Below are 23720 nucleotides of genomic sequence, written 5' to 3' on the forward strand. Positions count from 1 at the left end.
GTTCAAGTTGCAAATGCCATCATTAAATCATTATGATGTACTACTTTTAGCTAGTCAGTTGAATTAATCAAAAGGGAAGAATTTGTGTTCTTGGCCTTTTAATAAATTGTCACTGGCTTATTTAGACATTTAAAGATGTGCATCATTGAATTTTATCAGTAGATGGAAAATGAGACTCATGCACATAGCGTTTTCATTCTTGATCTTATTGATCATTGTTTACAATGAGGCAGTTTGGTAATGAGACTAGTTAAGAATTTTCTCTCTTAAGAAAAAAGTGTTCTGATTTGAACTCCAAATGCCTCCACGTCTGAAAAACTTTGATTTCCACAATTTTTCCTTCTATGAGCTAGTTAAAAGATAATATATTATTATATAATGATCATTACACAGGATCTTCAAAAACTGTTGCATAAGGGCCATGCCTTCTTTCTATAACATGCATACCCATGCATCAACACTTTTCCCCTTTTCCAGATCTGCCCACTTTAGTACTCTGGCAATTAAACAGAACCCCCTTCTGGCAGAAGCCTATTCAAATTTGGGGAATGTGTACAAGGAAAGAGGGCAGTTGCAGGAAGCAATTGAGCATTACCGGCATGCATTGCGTCTCAAACCAGATTTCATCGATGGTTATATTAACCTGGCAGCTGCTTTGGTAGCAGCAGGCGACATGGAAGGGGCAGTACAAGCTTACGTCTCTGCTCTTCAGTACAATCCTGTAAGTATAATTTTAATGGTTATTATTTTCCTTTCACAAAAGCCTAGAAAGAAGCATAGTTTGATACTTTAGACACTAAAATAGGTTTTTTTGCATGGAATAAAGTCAAGAGTTTGGAAATGTTTAGTTACTTAAAATGATGAAATTGCTTTGACCCAGACCTGTGTTGTCGTCTTTAAAAAATTCATTTTATCTAGCAAGTTATTAGCATAAAAATTACCTTATTGCAAGAGAGTCTTACATCTATTTTTAGAATGCCTGTAAAAGTACAGAACACATGATATTGTTTCTTTGGGCTCTTTTGATTAAATTTGGATAATTTCTGCTATAATGTATTCACAGCAGGTAATTGAGTTTCAAGGAATAGTGGTAGCAGGGCCTTAATCTGTAATATAGACTAGTTAAAATGAGATGTCAATATATGGATCCATAACATGAAAACTAGGCTGCAAATTTTTTTCCTCAATATCCTATTCTCTCTTCTTTCAACATAATTAGAAGTGGTAAAATAGAGGTAATAGTATGCACACAAGGCTTTTGATTAGTCCTTAAAATTTTTTTTTATCTAAATTGCAGATGTTTTCTGGGAAGCAAGTGAGGCCCAGTTGGCGGACACGTTCAGTGTGTTAGGGTCTCTGAAAGGTACACAGAAAAAGTAAGACTTGCCCTTAGAACTTTTGATGTAGTTAAGGAAATAAGATAGACATAAATTTAAGAGGAAAGTGATAGAGAGATTACAGGTTCCAGAAAAAAATTTAGGGATATGTTTCTAAGCTATGTCATCAACTTTTAGCTTTGCAGCAACCCAGGAAGTGGTTAATAGTTAACTGTTATGGCTACCATTTATTTAAAGTCTACTGTGTGCTCAGACACTGTGCCAGTCAGACATTGGTCTTTCTTAATGCTCACAATGATCTTTCAAAGTAGATGGTATTCCAGTTTTATCACTTAAAAGTAATGGAGGGGTTATGTAACTTGGGAGCAAATAGAATGATGAAGTGGATATTGAAACCTGAGTCTGAATATCTTGAAAGCAAACATTGAAGAGAGGAAGAAAGACAAGATAAAAAGGGGAAGAGGTGCTCAGAGGGCACTCATTCCTCAAGATAGCCCTTGAGCACAGTGTGAAAACCATTCTGCTATCCCTTAATCCTTATTTTACAGGTAGGAGACTGAAGCTTAATTTAGTTTATGCAAAGATCTGAAATCACTTTTTATCAGGACATCTATTAACAGTTGTTTTTTTTGAGTTAATTTTGAGTGTAAAATTTTAAACTTTATTTATTGTTTTTTGTATGGATACAGTGTATCCTTGGAGGTAGCTGATACTAATTTCTTAGGTATCCTTTTGGAGATACTCAGTGGGTATATATGTAAATTTAAAGGACTTCTTGTAATTTTTATTGCAGTACTGTCTAGCTAGTTACAGAAAGTTTTAGGTACCCCTGTATGTGCTGCTTGGACCTTGTTCTTGCCAAGGTTCAGGGCTCACTTGTGCATCTAACTGTGATAGTAAGTCCTTTTCCTTTATTAATTAGGTTGGTCCCATCCTTCACTTGTTGATTGCATAGACATTCATTTGTGTCCTCTTACCTAGCCGTGGGCCCAAACGTCTTGAACTCTGCTCCCCTTTGCTCAGGTTTCCACATGTGTGGCAGAGCAGTCATTGCTGCTGACAGTATACCAAACTGCAGGAGTATGATGAGAAAGAAAAACTAAAGTGGGAGACAAAACCATGCATTTCAGTATCTAACCTGTTAACAGAAAGCTTATCATTGTGCCCTACCAAAGAAGTAAGATAATATGAAAATAAGTCATGGGATTACCCTTGAAGGTATTGAACAGCTCTGCGTTCCCTGCTTTTGTTTCTACTAGTGAAAGGTTCTGCTTTATTTCTCTGTCTTACCAGTGAGAATGAGAAAAGAGATTGTGCCTACTGCCTTGATTTCACCTAAATATATCGTAGTGATCATGCTTTAATTCATTTCAGGGTATCTTGTCTTAACTAGATTTAAGAGCTTCCCAGTGCACTCTGTGCGTGCTCAGTTGTGTCTGACTCTGATACTATGAACAGCCTGGAGGCCACTCAGGCTCCTCTGCCCATGGAATTTTCCAGGCAAGAATACTGGAGTGGGTTACCATTTCCTCCCTGGGATCTTCCCAACCTAGGGATCGACCTCGCATCTCCTGTGTCTTCTGCATTGGCCCGCAGATTCTTTACCACTGTGCCACCTGGGAAGCTCCTAACTAGATTAAAGCTTACTGTCAAATGTCTTTGTCAATTCAGGACTGACAGAGAAACTTAAGTCTGTCCTTAATTGTGCTTCTGTCGCAGTGCATTGCTGGCCTGAATCAGAGTTGTAGTTGGCCTTCTGTGAGAAATAGTTAAACTCAGGTTATTCTGGTTTTGCTGTAGTGAAAAAGTAAAATGTTATGGCGGTAGTCTTGGCAACATGTTTTCTCTTTTTCGTTTGTCTCTTTAGGTTAATGGTATGTCAATTTGGAAGTTATTCTCTGACTTGGTTATAGAAATTACTTTTAAGAAGTAGAGCTGTTTCATATTTTTACATTCTGAATTGGCTTCCATAATGTTGGGTGATTTAATAATTTCACTAAAATTTTAGTCCATCGTATTTGAATGTACTATTGCAGCTGGTAATCTTCACATGATGACTCACTAGAGTTGCTCATACTTGACAATCCCTTTTATGAATTATGTTTAAAATGTTCTTTGTAAAATGGCTGTAACCCTGAGTTGCTATAAGGAGCCCTGTTTCTGATTCTGTAGGTTTTGATTGTGGAAGCATAGCACTGAGATCTGCTGGCATCCTGACCATCAAGTGTTACTGTCTTTTGTTATTTGTTACTGTTGCAAGCCTCACTCATACAGCTAAACTGTAGAAAAACTTATACAGTCATCCGTTGGTATCCATGGGGGATTGGTTCCAGAATCTGTGGGTGCTCAAGCCCTTAGTATATACCTTACCACTTAAATAAAGTGGTGTAGTATAGTTGGCTCTTCATGTCCATGGCTTCCTCACACAAAGATGCGGAGGGTTGATTGTATTTCTATCCCTCTCTGCTTTGCTTTTTTTTAAAGTTTGCTGTGCATATGTCACATTTAAATATTTGAGTACTTATTGTATGTACAATACTTTGTTAGGAACTGGGGAGATGTGTTGGAGGGGGTTGTGGATTATAGCATGAGCAGGACCTGACCCATAAAGGAAAAAAGTTGTAAGCTCCTCAGATGATTATTATTAGAGTATTAATCATGAGGTTTTCTCGAGTAGATGCTTATAACCTAAGCATTCTGTAGAAGGTAAATAGCAAGTAGACTTCCTTGTCTGAAGTGGTGAGTCAAGTAGTAACAAGAAGTAAGCGTAGTAGAGGAGAGTCAATTGGAAGATTTAGAAAGAATAGAGAGGCTGAGGAGTTTGAATTTAATTTGAGAGGCAGTTGAGAACTACTGTAGGCTTTTATCCAGAGAAGGCAGTGGCACCCCACTCCAGTACTCTTGCTTGGAAAATCCCATGGGTGGAGGAGCCTGGTAGGCTACAGTCCATGGGGTCACACAGAGTCGGACACGACTGAGAGACTTCACTTTCACTTTTCACTTTCATGCACTGGAGAAGGAAATGGCAACTCACTCCAGTGTTCTTGCCTGGAGAATCCCAGGGACGCGGGAGCCTGGTGGGCTGCCATCTATGGGGTCGCACAGAGTCGGACATGACTGAAGTGACTTAGCAGCAGCAGTAGGCTTTTATCAACCCGATTTTATTTCCCATCTATGTTGGGTGTCGGGGGTGGGAGGCTCTAGGAGGATAGGTGGGAAATAGATGCTATCTTAGGAAGGGTTGTTGTACAGGAAATTCTTACTCATTTCCATCTTACCTTTATTCATACTATTTTCCCTTGTCTACAATGCCCTCCTCTTTTGTCTGTTAAAACCCTACTCATCCTTTAAGGCCCAGCTTTTAGTGTCTCCTTTGAGTTCATTTACTTCTCTAAAATTCTTTACAGTTATGTGGCTGGTTAATATGTATGGGTTTAGTGTTGCATGAACAAAAGTTTGCTATAAGAAACTTACCAGATTAACCATCATTAACATCTGTATCTACTTTGTGTTTAAAAATCAGTTGGTAATTCTGAAACACTGTAGAATAGATAAAAATTATTTTGTGATCCTAACTCTTTGTTGAACTAGACTATTTTTGCAGCATTCCCTGTAATCAGAAATACTGTTAAAAGTTTAAAACTAGAAGCAGCAGAAAAGTAGCTTGTAAAATTTATCCAAGTAGAGTGAAGGCTAGGCTGTCTTGGGGAAATAAAAGTAAAACTCAGAGCAAGGACTTCCCTGGTGGCTCAGTGGTAAAGAGTCTGCCTGCCAATGCAGGAGACACAAGTTCAATCCCTGATTTGGGAAGATCCCACATGCTGAGGAGCAACTAAAGCCCATGCACCACACCTATTGAGCCTGTGCTCTAGAGCCTGGCAGCTGCAACTGCTGAGCCCACGTGAGGCAACTACTGAAGCCCGTGCACCTTAGAGCCTGTGCTGCACAAGAGGAGTCACTGCAATGAGAAGCGCATGCACTGCAACTAGAGAGTAGCCCGTTCTTCACAACTAGAGAAAAACCCATGCTGCAATGAAGACCCAGCACGGCCAAAAATAAATAAAATTTTAAAAAAGCAATGTTTTACATGGGAAAAAATATGTATGTGTTTGTCTTTCCACATAGATTGTAGGCCCTTTGAAGATAAGGATTCTATTATTTCCCCACAGTTTCAGGCATATTGTTGAATAAAGGTTTGCATAAAAGATATTAAGTTGGTGCAAAAGTGTGGTTTTTCCATTGTTGAAATTTGCTGTTTGATATTGGAATACATTCTAAATAAATGTGGTTATGTTATATACATCATTTTAATGCACATTTCTTGCATTAATTTTTTTTTTTTTTTTGGCTAATGACTTGTTAGGTTGGTGAACAAGTAATTGTGGTTTCAGACCATGGATTTTAAATCATAACTAGGCTCAAACACATTTTTGTTAATCAAAATAAGAACAATTAGAATCAACACATTTTTGCTAACGAGAAATATGTTTATTCCTGTAGCATAAAAATCCGTGCTTTGGGCTTCAATGAACTTTTGGAAAGCATTTTCTGCATTTTGCTGGTCATGAAAGCATTTTTCCTGAAAAAAGTTGTCAAGATGCTTGAAGTGGTAGTCAGTTGGTGAGAGGTCAGGTCAATATAGCAGATGAGGCAAAAGTTCGTGGCCCAGTTCGTTCAACTTTTGAAGCATTGGTTGTGCGATGTGTGGTTGGGCGTGGTTGTGGAGAAGAATTGGGGCCTTTTTGTTCACCAGTGCTGGCTGCAGGCATCGCAGTTTTCAGTACATCTCATCGATTTGCTGAGCATACTTCTCAGATGTAATGGTTTTGCCAGGATTCAGAAGGCTGTAGTGGCTCAGATGGGCAGCAGACCACAAACAGTGACCATGACCTTTTCTGGTGCAAGTTTCACCTTGGAAAGTGCTTTGGAGCTGCTTCTTGGTCCAGCCACTGAGCTGGTTGTTGCCAGTTGTCCTATAAATTCCACTTTTCAGCACACGTTGCAGTCTGATTGAGAAATGGTTTGTTGTTGTTGCATAGAATAAGAGAAGACAACACTAAAAAATGACTATTTTTTTTTCGGTCATCTCATGAGGGACCCTCTTAACTGAGCCTTTTCACCTTTCCAATTTGCTTCAAATGCCAAACAACCATAGAATGATCGATGTTGAGTTCTTCAGCAACTTCTCGTGTAGTTGTAAGAGGATCAGCTTCGATGGTGGTTCTCAATTGGTCATTGTCACCTTCTGATTGTTGACCACTGTGCTCCTCCTCTTCAAGGCTCTTGTCTCCTTTGTAAAACTTCTTGAACCACCACTGCTCTGTACATTCGTTAGGTGATCTTGGGCCAAATGCATTGTTGATGTAGTGAGTTGTCTCTTCTTTATGACCCATTTTGTAGTTGAGTAAGCAAATTGCTTGAATTTGCTTTTCGTCTCACATAATTTCCTTAGTCTAAAATAAATATACACAGCAAGTAAAGGTTATTAGCAAAAAACATAAATCAGGAAACACATTAAAATGATGTATAACATAACCAGATTTATTTAAGAATGTATTCCAATATTGAATAGCAAAGTTCAACAATGCAAAGCCACAGTTACTTTTGCACCTACCTAATACTTGCTGTTTATTTAATATTTATATTTATTATATACTTATAATTATGGAAATGATGTTAGAAAGCAAATTAGAGTGATTTTCTTATTTGAGTTCAAAATGGGTTGTAAAGCAGTGGAGACAACTCAAAACATCAACAAGACATTTGCCCAGAAATAACAGTGCAGTGGTGGTTCAAGAAGTTTTACAAAGGAGACAAGAGCCTTGAAGAGGAGGAGCACAGTGGTCGACAATCAGAAGGTGACAATGACCAATTGAGAACCACCATCGAAGCTGATCCTCTTACAACTACACGAGAAGTTGCTGAAGAACTCAACATTGATCATTCTATGGTCATTTGGCATTTGAAGCAGATTGGAAAGGTGAAAAAGCTCAGTTAAGTGGGTCCCTCATGAGATGACCAAAAATCAAAAAAAATTATCATTTTGAAGTGTTGTCTTCTCTTATTCTATGCAACAACAACAAACCATTTCTCAGATTGCAACGTGTGCTGAAAAGTGGAATTTATAGGACAACTGGCAACAACCAGCTCAGTGGCTGGACCAAGAAGCAGCTCCAAAGCACTTTCCAAGGTGAAACTTGCACCAGAAAAGGTCATGGTCACTGTTTGTGGTCTGCTGCCCATCTGAGCCACTACAGCCTTCTGAATCCTGGCAAAACCATTACATCTGAGAAGTATGCTCAGCAAATCAATGAGATGCACTTCAGTGCCTGCAGCCAGCATTGGTGAACCGAAAGGGCCCAATTCTTCCAGGCCACAGTGCCTGACCACCCATCACACAACCTATGCTTCAGAAGTTGAGCAAATTTGGCTACTTTTGCCTCATCTGCTATATTCACCTGACCTCTCGACAACCACCTACCACTTTTTCAAGCACCTCAATAACTTTTCGCAGGGAAAATGCTTCCACAACCAGTAGGATGCAGAAAATGCTTTCCAAGAGTTCATCAAATTCTGAAGCACAGATTTTTATGCTACAGGAATAAATAAACTTATTTCTCATTGGCAAAAATGTGTTGATTGTAATGGTTCCTATCAATAATGATGCTTTTGAGCCAAGTTATAATGATTTAAAATTCACAGTCTGAAACTGCAATTACTTTTGTACCAACCTAATATTAACCTAGGAATGGATGCCGTGGGCCAGGTTTGAAAAATGTGATTCTTCTAGTAGATATTTTTTTGATATGACAATGGAGCAGAATAGGTTTTGAACTTTGGGGGAGAACAGTGGTATCCTTGAATTTTGAATTTTCTAGAAATTAGTTATTCATGCATGAATGTTTGAATTTCCAATGGGAAAATTGGATTTCGCTATGATATTTAATATATGTTTTACCTTCTAAAATTGCTTTATTATTTTATAGTGATCTTGAAGATAATCTATTTTAAACTATGGGCACTGTGTTAACTTGATGTAGCATGTTGTAATGGATCTAAATGATGTAACTAAATATTTATATACACTGGGATGTAACTAAATATGACATACACTGTCAGCACTTGGATGGCGTGCATCCAAGAGTTTATAGAAACTGGAGGGTAAAATTATGCAACAGTTGGCCAAGATGTATAGCCCACTAGGGTCATTGTTGAAGAAGTATTGCAAGACTTCTGATTACTATGGCTCAGAAAAGGCATAGGAATTGGTAAAAGTCCAAAGATGTATAACCACAGTAATCAGATGTAGTAGAAGGAGTTTGTATGAGTAGATTGGATTGTTCAGTCATGGTCTGCCAAAACAGAAGGGTAACCCTTAAAGTTTAGGGGAAAAAAAATCATACAAAGAAGATAGCAAGGTTATATAATTCATTACTTCTCAGAGTGTAAATAGGGGTAAAAAGTACTTAGACTCATTAGAGGAGGAGAAGTCTGTAATAAGATTAATGATACCTGTAAGGATTAGTGTTAGCCTTTTGTGCTTGAGGTCATAGGAGACAACCTTTCTTTCCCAAAACACCAATCATTATTCAATGGACAGACATACCATGTAGCTCATGGAAGTGACCCAGAATGGCCAACCATAAGGGTTTTCTGTGGCAGCCTATTCTTGGCTGGCTGACTTTTGGTTCACCTGATGGATAATAATATACAGTCACAAAAGCTGTTTATCAGTTAAATTAATCACCTGGTTCTGGAAACCATTATATAGTTGCATATAGAATAATATATATGATGATACTCTGGCACAGTTGACTGAATTTCACTTTCTAGGCCTTAGTGTAAGGCTCTTAGACCCATGAAACAATTTAGAATGATAAGCTTACTCCCTATTGCCATTGTCTTTGCTTGTTGACTGAAAAGGCAAATAAGGATAAATAAAAATTTAAGCTCACTGTCCTGACCTGTCTTTCATACTGATGAACAGACTGGTGAGTCAGATGACTAGTAACACAGTTGTGCTGCTAATAAAAAGTGGAGTCAACTGCTTTTCATTATTCGCCCACTCAACTCTAATGGCACTTAATACTAATGAATAATCTAGTGCCAGGTGCCAGGATTAAAGCTTTGGTTGGATGGTAATCCTTTTGTCTATAATAGTGAAATGAAGTCACTAAATAAGTTTCTAAATGTGTCTGACAGCCTTAGGGTCAGGTTTGCTGATAACTAATCGCAGCTAATTATTTTTTTCCACTATGGAAAATTTTTGACCCTTGATATAGTAGTGGTTCATAATAACCTTGAACAAAATAGTTGAACAAACACTTGATGCTTTTTTTAAACATGACTACCATTTGGGGAGAGGAGAACTATAGCAAGGCCCATAGTCTTATCTGAAACCGCTGGGATCAAATGCATCTTACAATTCAGGATTTTGAGGACTTTAGAAAGATGATAATACCATGTATAACCCCCAGGTGAGTCTGGAGCAGCGCCTTCTAGTACAACACGTATTTCTGCAGCAAAAGGTATGAGTGTTCATACTGAGTGGGACCAGTGAACTCTGTAAATAATTTCATTCCAGTTCAAGTCAGATTTAATCATCAAATGAGTTTTTTAAATTTTTGGAATTGAGGATGAGGGATTGTGGTTCTGTACTGAAATTTGTCAAGCAGTATCTCTAATTGATAGAAAAAATGGAGCTAGATGAATAGAAGTAATGTCAAGATATCTTTGGTTGACGAAGCAGTGTAATTAATGCCAGAATATCTTTGGGTTTCTAGGATTTGTACTGTGTTCGCAGTGACCTGGGGAACCTGCTCAAAGCCCTGGGTCGCTTGGAAGAAGCCAAGGTAGGTGTTTGATAGAACACATTTAAACATCAGTGTTATGGAAACTTGTACTTTTTGCCAAGTCTTCAACTCTTCATTGAGCTATCTTCACAAAACAGTCCTATGAAACTGAGGAAAACTGACGGCATGAATCGCCTCAGACTAGAGCAGGGCCAGGCTTTGGCATTTCTGTTCTAAATCTGGGGGTAAAGCAAGAACCTGAACATTTTGGAGCCTTTCTGCTGACTAGATCATCTTTATAACAATGGGCTCCGTCATGATCTTGTGTGGGAATAAATAACATTCCATTAAATCTGAGGCTTGCCTGCTGGTGACAAGCAGAGCGCCTGTGATTTGGCTCAAGACTCCTATATGATGCAGGTGCCATTGAAAATGCTGCTCTTCTAAGTCCTTTGTGGCTTGTAAGTGGAGAAGAATTTCATCCAAATGTTACCCTATAATACTGGCATTTAAAGTTCTTATTTAACCTTCCTCCCTTCATCTTCCTCACCCTTTTTACAGTGGAAGAAAGGCTGTTAAATGATTGCAAATTAATAATTGGAACATCCTCCCCCTTTCTTGTCCCCACTCCCTCCCCCAAGTTCCTTTTTCCTCTTTTCCAATCCTAGTTGTTTACCTTCTTTTCTTCCTTACTTCCTTCTTTTATTCTTCCCACCCCACCTCCTTAAAAAAAAAAGTCAGAAGGACAAAGCTGGTTTGTTTGAGAAATGGACTGATCGAAAGAAAACTTGCCAAAGTGGAAAGGTGGCTTTTAGCATTGTGTTTCCAAATAATGAATTTGAACACCAGGTTGGGTTATTAAAGCTTTTGGTATAATTTTAAATTAAATTTATAAATGAAATTGTCTTGTTACAAGCCACCTTACGCAACCGCGCTGCAGGGGTGAGGAGTGGGGAGAAACCAGAATGCTTCTGAAACTCCCACCTGTTGCTCTGAGCCCCACGCGCATGCTAATACGTGGAGTGTATGCGCAGCGTAGCTGTCTGTTTGCTTCATCCAGGGAGGGACAAGGCTTTTCAGCACTATCTAATGTTAAAAGGCACTAGTTTTAAGTGCATAGCTCATAAATTCTGCTGACACTTTGGATTAACCTTATGTAGGTTTCCAGCTAATGAATTGTAATTGATTTCAGTCTTAGTTGATAAATCTAATTGGTAATTTATAGAACAAATATTTGATAAGCTTCTATTAATTGTCACCCCACCAAGCGGACAGCTAACATGAATTGCACTTCACTGCAGCTTTAGAGATCGGTTTAGGCTGAGACATTGCGCCTGCCTTAGGTTGCTGACTTCTTTATTTCAGAGCTCTGGAGACACCTAGTTTGAAAAATGTTACTCTGTTTTTTGTGAGAGTTTAGTGAACAAGAAAATACTCTTGAGTGAAATGCAATGTATTTCTTTTGTAATCAGTGCATTTGAAAATTCAAGCCAGCATATTCCTAGTAGATGGAAGCAAAATTCAGTTGTCTTTGTAGAAAATAAAGAGCCTTTCTTCCAGCAAAATCCCTGCTGTATGCAATAGCCCTGATTAACCCTCTCCCTTCTGCATGTTTCCCATATTACAGACTTGAGACTGTCCTCATTCCCATATGTAATAGACATCCAAAGAATTTCAATTGCTTTGTTGAACTTTTACTAATGATCTTGTTTTTATTTTCTCTCTTGTTTTTGGTTTTTCACCATTGATATTGTATTTAGAAGGTTTCAGGTGGGTGAAACCTCCTATTCCATGCGTAAGGTGCCTCGCTGAAGGGAGCTCGAGGCCTGGATCTAGGGCAGACACACACCTCCTCCTCTTCCAGCAAGGAACGCACCGAAAAGTCACATGATGAGAAATATGGTAACGGGTTTGTAACTGCCACAGCAAAACAATTTGCCTCCATGCCTGAATCTTCTGTCTTGTGGCTTCAGAAACAGCTTAAAATAATTTTAATACAAGCAAGTTATGTAAGAAAATGTTTTATACTGTAGCCACAATTCTGTCAAAGATAAGTAAAAGTTAATTGATATTAAAAATTATTAGAGATAATTTACTAGTAAAAGCTTCTAACTCTTCTTGTTGTTCATTTTTTCCTTTTTTCTTCTTTGTTTGGATTGCAGCATTCTGCTCTTCTGATGATGCGCTGTGACCCTGCAGTAGCGCAAAGGCTGCGCAGCGTTAATGCGCAATGCGTGCAAATGAGCCCCTGTGAACGGTTGACTAGATGAGTAATCTGATTGACTGGCTCCCTCAGTCCTATTCTGTAGCCTTTTTGGATAAAATTGGGTTTTAACATACCTTGAGTCCAACTAATCTCATTAAGAAAATATTCTCTATGGGCCTGTCTAGTAGATTAATGGATCTGGTTGGCCGTTTGCTGCGTCTAGGGGTGTTCTCTGTAGCGCAGCAGTTCGCAGCGATTGCGCAGTGCGATGCTGTTAGGTTGCGCAAGCGATGTTTGCGCTCGCATTACAGGGACCTCAACCTAGGTGCAATCCTGTCATATGAGGTTTCAGCTTCAGTCCCCCTTGGAGACAAGGGCATTGTGAGGATGTGACTGACAGCTTGGCCTTATATCTGCCTTGGCAGAAAAACATTTTCCTCCTCAGCATAGTTTGACGTTAGTGAGGAACAATATTGTTTATTTAGAGCAGCATTTCCCAAAATGTGTTTTATAAGTATTATCATGAAATGTCCAATATTCCATGATCAACTAAGTTTAGGGAACCCTCTGTATACTGTTAAAGGCTTAAGGAAGTCCTATAGTCAAGAAACCTATTTTCTATTTTCTTATTTGATCATGAAATCTTTTTTTCCTGGTAATAACTGTTATCACCTTGTAGAACACACTTTGGGAAACTTGAGTAGGGAGGATAGGTGGGAAGAATTTAGCCTTAAGTTGTACCTCCTAGATACCATTTGAAAACAGTAGCAGGAGCCCTTGGGTGTTCAGATAAGAGAAGTCTGGCATGGAGTCTTAAGGCAACTGACTTCCTGGTTAAGTCCCAGTGTAAGGGTTGGTTATCGGTTGGCAGAACTGAACATGGTGGTTTGCACCTGGGTTCTGGTGGCGCAAGCGCAGGAGCAGCCAGCTGTGGCAGCGCATTAGTTTTGGCGCAAGCGAGCCTATGCTGCAGGGTCACTTTTGGCTGGTCAGAGAAGGAATAATGATATCACCTTCTTCCCCCTCCCCCAATCTTTTTTTTTTTTCCTTTACAAATTTTCCCCTTTCCCTTTACCTCCTTCCCCTCCCATCTTCTTTCATTAACCCCTCCTAAGGCATGTTATTTGAAAGCAATTGAGACGCAACCCAACTTTGCAGTAGCTTGGAGTAATCTTGGCTGTGTTTTTAATGCACAAGGGGAGATTTGGCTTGCAATTCATCACTTTGAAAAGGTTAGTCATTAAACTAATAATTGGTATTTATGAAATACTTATGTATGCAGGGTGTTTCTGTTAGAACCGAATAATAGTCCTTTACTTAAGTAGACATGTAATATCTTTCTCTGACAGTATTATAGCATTTGCTGGATGGTATATGGCAGTTTCCAGTTTTGCACTGAAAATGTACTTTAGTAATTAGAAGTTGCTTTTTTAAACTGGCAGCTTGAAAAGAAGCAGGGTTGTAAAGAAGCAGGGTTCCTTGGTGAAAAGACTGACTGCAGATCTGGGGCAGGAAATGTACAAAATTAATCTGGAGTGCCAGAGTCTGTCATAGCAGAAAGCACGGAAGTTTCGATATATTTATGTCAAAAGTACTCAGGAGGAAACTGGAAGAGACTTCCACTGTCTAAAAATGGGCGTTGAGCATCAGTGGGAATAATAATTGAAATATTATTGAAACTTATCAAATTCTTTAAATTCATGAGTGCATAATTATTCTCAGAAGAAATTCATGGGTCATCTTCAGAAGATAAGGACCAATTCATTATGAAAACTGGTTAAAAAATTGTCCTCTCCTGTGTCAACTGGACATCAGGGTAACCCAAGAGTTGATAGGAGAAAGTTTCTTTTTATACAGGTGTTCCAGTTAATAAATGAAGTAGGTTAAATGATAGAATCTGAGTATCACCATTAATTTAGGCATTTATCAGTGGCAAAAAAGAGACCCAACCAGACATTTTGTACCTTGTGATAGAAGTAAGTATTGATACTTCCATTAGCGAAGTAGCCTTTCAAAAAGAGAAAAGAACCCAAATCTGATTAAGCTTGTAGTTCCACCAATTTATAGGAAGTAACATGAGATGGAAGCATAAACATGTTAAAGATACCATAGGAGTGCAGTCAGCAAATTCAAACTGTGGGAAGCTGTATAAAACAATGATCTGACCTCTTCAACAAATTGCAGGAATAAAAATGGAGATTTAAACTTTTAATTTAAAAGATTAAACTCACATGTTGTATGGGTCTTATTTGGATCCTGAATCAAAGTTAATCAGAAATTGGACCACTGAATGGATACTTGATATTAAGGAATTGCTGTCATTTTTAAGTATGATATTGGTATTGTGGTTATGCTAGGAAAAAATATTCCTGTATTGTCCCTCAAATAGATTTTGAAATATTTTTGAGAGCACTGAAAATTAACTTCAAAATGATCTGGGAAGAGGGCAGGTTAGGCTGGAATATAGATTAGATATGATTGAACATGACTTTTTAATTGTTGAATCTCGGTAATGGAGACTTGGGGGTTTATTATAGTCCTCTGCTTTTGTATATATTTGAAATTTTCCATAATAAAAAATTAGTGGGTGGACATCTATCACTATAGATAATCTAACTTAAGTGCAACAAAGTTGCCATCTATGAAGAGGAAGTATTCTTAATGAATCTTAAATATATTCGCAGTTCCTTCTTACCTTTACCTTTTCAGTGTTTCAGTTCAGGTTTCTGCTTTTGACACTATAAGAGTACCTACTGGGACTTCATGGTGGTCCAGTGGCTAAGACTCTGTGGTCCCAGTACAAGGGACCTAGGTTTGATTCCTGGTCAGGGAACTAGATTCCACGTGGCTCAACTAAATATCCTACATGCTGCAGAAAATCAAAGCTCCTGACTGCTGCAACTAAGACCTGGTGCAGCCAGATAAATAAAGTTAAAAAGAAAAAAAACAGTACCTACTCTTGCTCAGTGGTTCTCTTTGGTTGCACATGAGGAGCTTGTAAAAGATATGGATGTCCTGGCCCCATTTTCATTTTTAAAATTTTTATTTTATTTTACTTTTTGCCTGCAGCCAAGACATGTGGGATCTTAGTTCCCTTATCAGGGATTGAACTGTACTCCCTGCATTGGAAGGCAGAGTCTTAACCACTAGATCTCTGTGGAAAGACCCCAGCCCCATTTTCAGAGAATCTGATTTAATTTCCCTGTGATAGAACTCAGGCGCCATTTAGGAAGTGTTAGTCATTCCAGTCGTGTCTGACTCTTTGTGACCCCATGAGCTGTAGCCCCACCAGGCTCCTCTGTCCATGGAATTCTCCAGGCCAGAATACTGGAGTGGGTTGCCATTTCCTTCTCCAGGGGATCTTCCCGGCCCAGGGATTAAACCCTGGTCTCCGACATTGCAGGGAGACTTTTTACCAACTGAGCCACCAGGGAAGTCCTACCATTTAGGAGGTGAATTCTGATACAGTGCCAGGGTTGAGAATTACTTCTGTGGATATATCTGCTTATATGTTAAGATAGCTTCAGAACTATTTGGATAAGACCATTTAATGGTTAGCATCCCATTGTAGTAATGTATCTTACTGAATATATGGCTCTAATTACATATGTTACTAATGTCTGAGTATACAGTTGTAGTTATTGAAGTATATATTTCCTTTCTCAGAGTTTGCTGCTGCTTCCTGCCATTATTTTTTTAGAAAACCTAGGCTTCATTAACTGAGAATAAAATAGGGCCAGCTATTAGAAGTATTCAGCTGAATAAAATTGGAGCAGACCCAGTTTAAAATTTTTTCCTTCAGGACACATTTTACTCATATTACATAGGAAGTTATTTTGATGATATTGAGGCTTGTGAATAATGAATGTACTGAAATAATTGGGTTTTAAAAATAAAAAATAATATCTAATTATACTAGAAAATGTAATGGGACATCTAAAATTATGTTAGAATTAAGAATTGTAATTGGAAAGTGAGTCTGAAATTCTAACTTCCTCTAAGTAACTATCTTGCAATTTTTAGGCTGTCACCCTTGACCCCAATTTTCTGGATGCTTATATCAATTTAGGAAATGTCTTGAAAGAGGCACGGATTTTTGACAGGTGAGAGAATGTTCTATTTGGAGTCTGTTGTATCAACACTTGAGAGTTTGGACTGAAATTATTACAATGGTTTGTTGAAATGCACTCCTTTTCTACAGTGTTGCTTTCCCTGATCAGATCTGCTGTGTTACCTTTTATTATTGCCTGACTTTGCATTGTTGGCTTTTCACAAAGTCACTATCTGTCTCACTAGTTTAGTTGAAATTTCCTTTATTGTAAAACTATTGAAATGGTTATCTTTTAGACAAAATTATTCCTTAATGGTTCAAAAAGTAAAGTAAATCCTGAATTTTAACTTTGTGTTGTTTTCAAAGGAAAGCCTGTTTCTTATGTGGGTAGAGAAAAATTTTCAGTGTGAAAATACATTTTATAAAGGTGCAATATTGATTTTTGAGATTAAGTATAGTATGGCATGAATTGTAACAAAGCATCCACTAAAGGTTAGCTGTATTGTGTGTGTATGTTTTATTTACAGAGCTGTGGCAGCTTACCTTCGTGCCCTAAGCTTGAGTCCAAATCATGCAGTGGTACATGGCAACCTGGCTTGTGTATACTATGAGCAAGGCCTGATAGATCTAGCAATAGACACCTACAGGCGAGCTATTGAACTGCAACCGCATTTCCCTGATGCTTACTGCAACCTAGCCAATGCTCTCAAAGAGAAGGGCAGTGTAAGGATTTTTATTCACTTTTTCTTTGTTACCTGGTGGGATTTTTTTTAAAGTTATTTTTGTATTTATTGTCATTAAATATTGAAGCGGTAAATTGTTTGACTTCGGAGTTTCGGTTGAGAGGAAGAATAGCAAAAATACCTGTTTCTGGACTGTTAGCAGCCACTAGGCTTAACTAAGCAATTGTTAGAATAATATCACTGGTGGCTCTTTGATTCCTCTGTATAGGGTTTGAATAGTTTGTTTTGTTTTTTAGGTTGCCGAAGCAGAAGATTGTTATAATACAGCTCTCCGACTGTGTCCCACCCATGCAGACTCTCTGAACAACCTAGCCAATATCAAACGGGAACAGGGAAACATTGAAGAGGCAGTTCGCTTGTATCGTAAAGCATTAGAAGTATGTTGAGGGTGGTGTGACTGGGTATTTTGTGTGATAGCAGAGGGAAGGCAGTTAAATCTGCCATGTCATCTACCTCTTTCGTAAAAATAAATAGTGGTTGAATCATTCATTGAACCAATTAATTGAGTACCTAAAGTATGAGTGAGGTCCTGTAACATTCAAGAAAGTCCTTAACATTGAGTTTGTTATTTTATGTGTAGATAAGATCTGCATAAAAATTTAAACAGTAAGCGACAGTTCAAGAGGAGTTATCAGTAAGTATATAATTTCAGTGCCTGATGGCTATAATGTTGGTTGGTTAGATGTGGTAGCAATTTCAAAGAGAGAGATGCTAGAGTTACCAGCATAAATTAAGATGAGGAGAGGTCTACCTCATTATGTTTTGAAACATGGAGAGGTATAAAATAAAGAGGTGGAATTTGAGCTCTTTGGCTTTGAAGAATGCATAGACTTGGAGAAGGTAGAGAGAAGTATAGGGATATAAAGGTGCTTGAGCCAAGTTCTTGTAAGTTATTACTGCTGTTTAAGCTAAAGTTATTTTTTTAAACCTCAGTTATCATTTTTAATCTTTATAGGTCTTCCCAGAGTTTGCTGCTGCCCATTCAAATTTAGCAAGTGTATTACAGCAGCAGGGAAAACTGCAGGAAGCTCTGATGCATTATAAGGAGGCGATTCGGTAAGAGACTCCCAGCCTTATTTTTTCTTTCAAGGTTTTAAATGCTTGGTGTTTGGCACATTTGATATATGGCACTTTTAGTAACAGCAGACTAAATTAATATTACAGGGTTAAAGGTTTTAGTACTAGAGAAATAAAATCTTTGTTCTGTCCTTTAGAATCAGTCCTACCTTTGCTGATGCTTACTCTAATATGGGAAACACCCTAAAGGAGATGCAGGATGTTCAGGGAGCCTTGCAGTGTTACACTCGTGCCATTCAGATTAACCCTGCATTTGCAGATGCCCACAGTAATCTGGCTTCCATTCACAAGGTACTATTTTTTAATATGTATTTTATTATATGTGCATCTTAGTAGGTAATGTTTTTAATTTTAGGGAACATTTTAACCATCCCACTTTTATTTACTTCCAGGATTCAGGGAATATTCCAGAAGCAATTGCTTCTTATCGCACTGCTCTGAAGCTTAAACCTGATTTTCCTGATGCTTACTGTAATTTGGCTCATTGCCTGCAGGTAAAGAATAACGGGCCAGTAACTGGCTTTCAGGGTTGTAATCTCTCTTTAATTGTTATGTGCCATATTAATCCAAGCTTGGTTGGAGACAGTGTTCTCTAATGGGTTATCTGACATTACTTGAGGCCAAAGACACATAAAATGTTAAGTTGTGGAATACGATTTACTGGATAATATCTTCTTTTTGCCTTCTCTAGATTGTCTGTGACTGGACAGACTATGATGAGCGAATGAAGAAGTTGGTTAGCATTGTGGCTGACCAGTTAGAGAAGAATAGGTTGCCTTCTGTGCATCCTCATCATAGTATGCTATATCCTCTTTCTCATGGCTTCAGGAAAGCTATTGCTGAGAGGCATGGAAACCTCTGCTTGGATAAGGTGCAAGTCTTTTGTTTTAATCTTTTTGTTGTAAAGTAAGACACAGATACAAAGAACTGTGTAAATCAGATTTATGGCTTAGTGAGTTATCATAAGGTGAACACCACCCAAGTTGAGAAATGAAGCTTTGTGAGTGAGCCCAGAAGCTCCTTCCATTGTGTCCTATCTTTTATTTTTATATTTAGCTGTACCAGGTCTTAGTTGTGGCATACAGGATCTTCAGTCTTCATTGTGGCATATGCAATCTTTAGTTGCAGTACACAGGATCTAGTTGCCTGACCAAGGATCAAACCCAGGCCTTTGCATTGAGAGCGTGGAGTCTTAGGCACTGGACCACCAAGGAAGTCCCTGTCCTATCTTGATCATAATCCCTTCCATTCTATAAGGCAGAATCCTAACTGAAATACTACCAGTAGGCTGATGTTGTTTTCCTTTAGTTTTAAAATCATAGTTTTTAATAATATAGTTTATACTCATTTTTGAGAATCAGAGCACTACTTGATAAAAGGTGGGAATTTACTTAGCAGAATAGAGTGGAGTGCTAGGTCTAATTCTGTTTTTTGAAAATGTTCCCCTACAGAATTTTCTTCTAAAATGTAGGGTTTGTCATACTCTGTCCACTTTGCTTCCTTCCTATAACTTTTAGACTTGCTTGGGCTATTTCACTGGCCTCAGAAACAGGTCACAGTATGAACCATGTTATATAAGTTGCTAAGGTTGCATTGAACTGGCTATATGAATTAAAGAAGTATTCTGGGCACAAAACCATTCCCAATAGGTGTGAGTTGTGTTTTTAGTCAGTTTTCCTAGGTGAAAGTTTACATATAGATTCAATTTTACTAACAAGCCTTGAATTCCATTGTTAGATTAATGTACTTCATAAACCACCATATGAGCATCCAAAAGACTTGAAGCTCAGTGATGGTCGACTGCGTGTAGGATACGTGAGTTCTGACTTTGGGAATCATCCTACTTCTCATCTTATGCAGTCTATTCCAGGCATGCACAATCCTGATAAATTTGAGGTAAGACTAGTGTTTCCCTAGAGCCACTATTGTCGCCATTAGGTGTTAGGCCCAGTGTCTTTTTAGGAAAGATCTGAGCCAAGGTTATTAAATACATATTATGTGCTGCCTTTCAGGTATTCTGTTATGCCTTGAGCCCAGATGACGGCACAAACTTCCGAGTGAAGGTGATGGCAGAAGCCAATCATTTCATTGATCTTTCTCAGGTAGGTGTAACTCTTATACTTTAGCTTTTTAATTTGAGCAAATAGTGAATAAAACTGTTGACGTCTAGCTTGTATTTTTCCTGACAAATATTTAACATCAGCTCTTTCATGCCTTTCCTGGAGAAAGGAATAGCAACCCACTCCAGTATTCTTGCCTGGAGAATACCATGGACAGAGGAGCCTGGTGGGTTTGCCCATGGGGTCGCAAAGAGTCAGAAACGACTGAGCAACTAACACACACACGCACACATGCACGCACATGCATACTACATGCCTGTGGGCAGTTGCTTTGATCTTATTTCCTTGATTGTTTACATTTATTACATTACATTTATAATCATCATGGATTTTGCTGAGGTTGCAATTAAATAGAAATATGATATATCTCTGCTTGGACATAGAACTTCTCTGGGGATTGAGCTAGCACTTGTGACAGTAGATATCTAATATTACCTGAATAAGTTGAGCAAGATGGTGGCTTGGAAGAACAAATAGGTCATTTAAAGGGCCTTTGCCTTTAAATCTTTATTTCTATACTTGGCTCCATTGCTATTTTCTCTAGGAGCTAAAGTTTTATGATAAATTAAGATTGAAACCTGTGAGGGAATGTTGCTGAAGGTATGGACTAGAGTTTTTTCTTACAGGCCCTTCTGGCCACTTTGGTGATTAACAGAGGTATGTATGGTATGTCTAGTAATTCATATAGATGAATCATTGAAGTCCTAGTAGAACTGCAAGACTCTTGTCATTTCATAAATAATTTGTACCCAACATCTTTTGCATTATAGCTATTACTTTGGAAGTACACCTTACCATTTTTGGTGTAGGGTTGGACTCTTCTGCGACCAAGCAGCATACGACCCTCCATCTCTTGAGACCTTTCAGGATTCACTGCTTATTGACTGAAGTATAAACTCTTTAAAATATATATATATCTTTTATACATATATATTAATTGAAGCATAGTTGACATACAATATTAGTTTCAGGTGTGTGTGCACTCGCTAAGTTGCTTTAGTTGTGTCTGACTCTTTGAACCCTATGGACTGTAGCCCCCGAGGCTCCTCTGTCCATGGGATTCTCCAGGCAAGAATACTGGAGTGGGTTGCCATTCCCTTCTCCAGGGGATCTTGGCAACCCAGAGATCAAACCTGTGTCTCTTGCATCTCCTGCATTGGCAGGCGGGTTCTTTACCACTAGCGCCACCTGGGAAAATTTCAGGTGTACTACATAGTTAATTGATACTTGCACATATTATGAAATCACCATGAAAAGTCTGGTGTTTCCTTACAAAGTTACTCCAGTATTATGACCATATTCCTCATGTCATAAGTTATATCCCTGTGGCTTGTTTTATACCTGGAGGGTTTTTTTTAAGTAATCTTCATATATGTAAACTTCATATAGGAAGTCCAGACTCTTCAGAATGGCCTTCACAACCTTTATGAGTTTGACTGCAACCTTGTTTGCCACTGCTTTTCACCCACCATCAGCCTTCAGTTATACCCCATAGCAAATAGAAGTGATCTACCCATTTTTTTCAACCTACTGTGCACTTTACTCTGGTTCCTTATTCATACAGTTCTCTGTGAGATTATAATTCTTCCAACTCCCTCAAACTCTTATGCATCTTTGGACACCCATTTCAAATACCATCTCTGCTATGAAGCCTAGTTGTTCATACATTCAATGTAGAATTAAACTCTCCTTCCTCTGTATCCTGTTTCTGTGATACTGTGGGCCCATTTTAATGGCACTTAACCATATTTTTACTCTGCATTAATGTTTTCTTAATTTGTGTTCTTGTATTTTTGCATCTGGGAATTTGAATTCTGTTTAATATCATTAAGGCTAATTGAATCAGTCTGAGATTGTACATAATAAATTTTTATTTTTTTATTTTTTTATTCTGTAGATTCCATGCAATGGAAAAGCAGCTGATCGCATCCATCAAGATGGTATACACATCCTTGTAAATATGAATGGTTATACCAAGGGTGCTCGAAATGAACTCTTTGCTCTCAGGCCAGCTCCTATTCAGGTAAAGAAAATAATGATAATAATAACAACATTCACTATGTTTATTGGGCTAAAAAGACAATGATATGTTTTTCCCCCCTCTGATTAACTGTCCTTTGACACAATAGGATAGACGTGCCTAACTTATGAAAAAAGTGTAGTTCTTGAAAATGCATAGGGACAAAGAATTATAGGTAAGGACACAATGCCCACAGGTACGTGTTTATGGAGACATGCAGTTTGTAGTTGATGTAAACAGTTGTTCTGTGTTATAAATTGGAAAAACAGTTTAGCACTTGGAAGTTTAGTCTGAAATATTACTTGATTGCTCTTGGCTAAAGAAGTCCACCCTCGTTTGTTGACTTATTTAATTTTAGACCCTTTTGATGAAGGTTCTTAGTTTTCCATCTGATTTTTTTTTTTCTTCTAGGCAATGTGGCTGGGGTATCCTGGGACTAGTGGCGCACTTTTCATGGATTATATCATCACTGATCAGGAAACTTCACCTGCTGAAGTTGCTGAGCAATATTCTGAGAAGCTGGCTTATATGCCTCATACTTTCTTTATTGGTGATCATGCTAATATGTTCCCTCACCTGAAGGTAGGTAGAAAAACAATACTGTAGGGGAATTGCAAAGAACTGTAGTCATTTATTTTTTACTACTGTTCCTGTGCATCCTAACAGATATGTCTGAAACTTTTTTTTATTAGAAAAAAGCAGTTATCGATTTTAAATCCAATGGGCACATTTATGACAATCGGATTGTGCTGAATGGCATCGACCTCAAAGCATTTCTTGATAGTCTACCAGATGTGAAAATTGTCAAGGTCAGAACCTGGTCAATATTGTAATTGAAATAAAGTTATCTGCATTTGGGATCTTTTCCCTAATGATGTATTTTGTGTGTAATTATTTTAAGATGAAATGTCCTGATGGAGGAGACAATGCGGACAGCAGTAATACAGCTCTTAATATGCCTGTCATTCCTATGAATACTATTGCAGAAGCAGTAATTGAAATGATTAACAGAGGACAAATTCAGATAACAATTAATGGATTCAGTATTAGCAATGGACTGGCAACTACCCAGGTAAGAAGAGAATAATAGAATGTACTGTGTACCACCAAGTATACATTTATCTTTTTCAGATCTCATAACTCTAGGAGGTAAGCATCATTACTCCTGTTCTATAGATGAGGAAATGAATTTGGGGAAAACTGGCATCTTATATAGGTTTGTTTGATTTTAAAAGTCACTTGTATTCAGCCATCAGATTACTTAATGAGAGTCTTCTGTGTTAATACCTTGTTATTCCCTGCCTCTGTGGCTTTACTGTTACCAATGGTGAAATATCTGTAGACATCGTACAGTTTCTTGCTTCTATATAATTC

The 23720-nt window shown here is 38.1% G+C and overlaps 1 protein-coding gene across 2 annotated transcripts in view; it reads left to right on the forward strand.

The window, feature by feature from the left end:
* OGT (O-linked N-acetylglucosamine (GlcNAc) transferase) overlaps positions 1–23720 on the forward strand; it is a 40940-nt gene that overhangs the window by 4197 nt on the left and 13023 nt on the right. For both annotated transcript variants that reach the window (XM_070291801.1, XM_070291802.1), the window contains exons 3-18: positions 478–721; positions 10121–10189; positions 13451–13567; positions 16359–16438; positions 16914–17109; positions 17366–17506; positions 18085–18185; positions 18344–18497; positions 18599–18700; positions 18898–19077; positions 19944–20102; positions 20219–20308; positions 22224–22349; positions 22758–22928; positions 23039–23155; positions 23248–23418. In XM_070291801.1, coding sequence (XP_070147902.1) covers positions 478–721; positions 10121–10189; positions 13451–13567; positions 16359–16438; positions 16914–17109; positions 17366–17506; positions 18085–18185; positions 18344–18497; positions 18599–18700; positions 18898–19077; positions 19944–20102; positions 20219–20308; positions 22224–22349; positions 22758–22928; positions 23039–23155; positions 23248–23418 — 2218 coding nt within the window. The remainder of the gene's footprint in view (positions 1–477; positions 722–10120; positions 10190–13450; positions 13568–16358; positions 16439–16913; positions 17110–17365; positions 17507–18084; positions 18186–18343; positions 18498–18598; positions 18701–18897; positions 19078–19943; positions 20103–20218; positions 20309–22223; positions 22350–22757; positions 22929–23038; positions 23156–23247; positions 23419–23720) is intronic.

This window comes from Ovis canadensis, chromosome X (genome assembly GCF_042477335.2).
Source record: "Ovis canadensis isolate MfBH-ARS-UI-01 breed Bighorn chromosome X, ARS-UI_OviCan_v2, whole genome shotgun sequence".
NCBI lineage: Eukaryota > Metazoa > Chordata > Mammalia > Artiodactyla > Bovidae > Ovis > Ovis canadensis.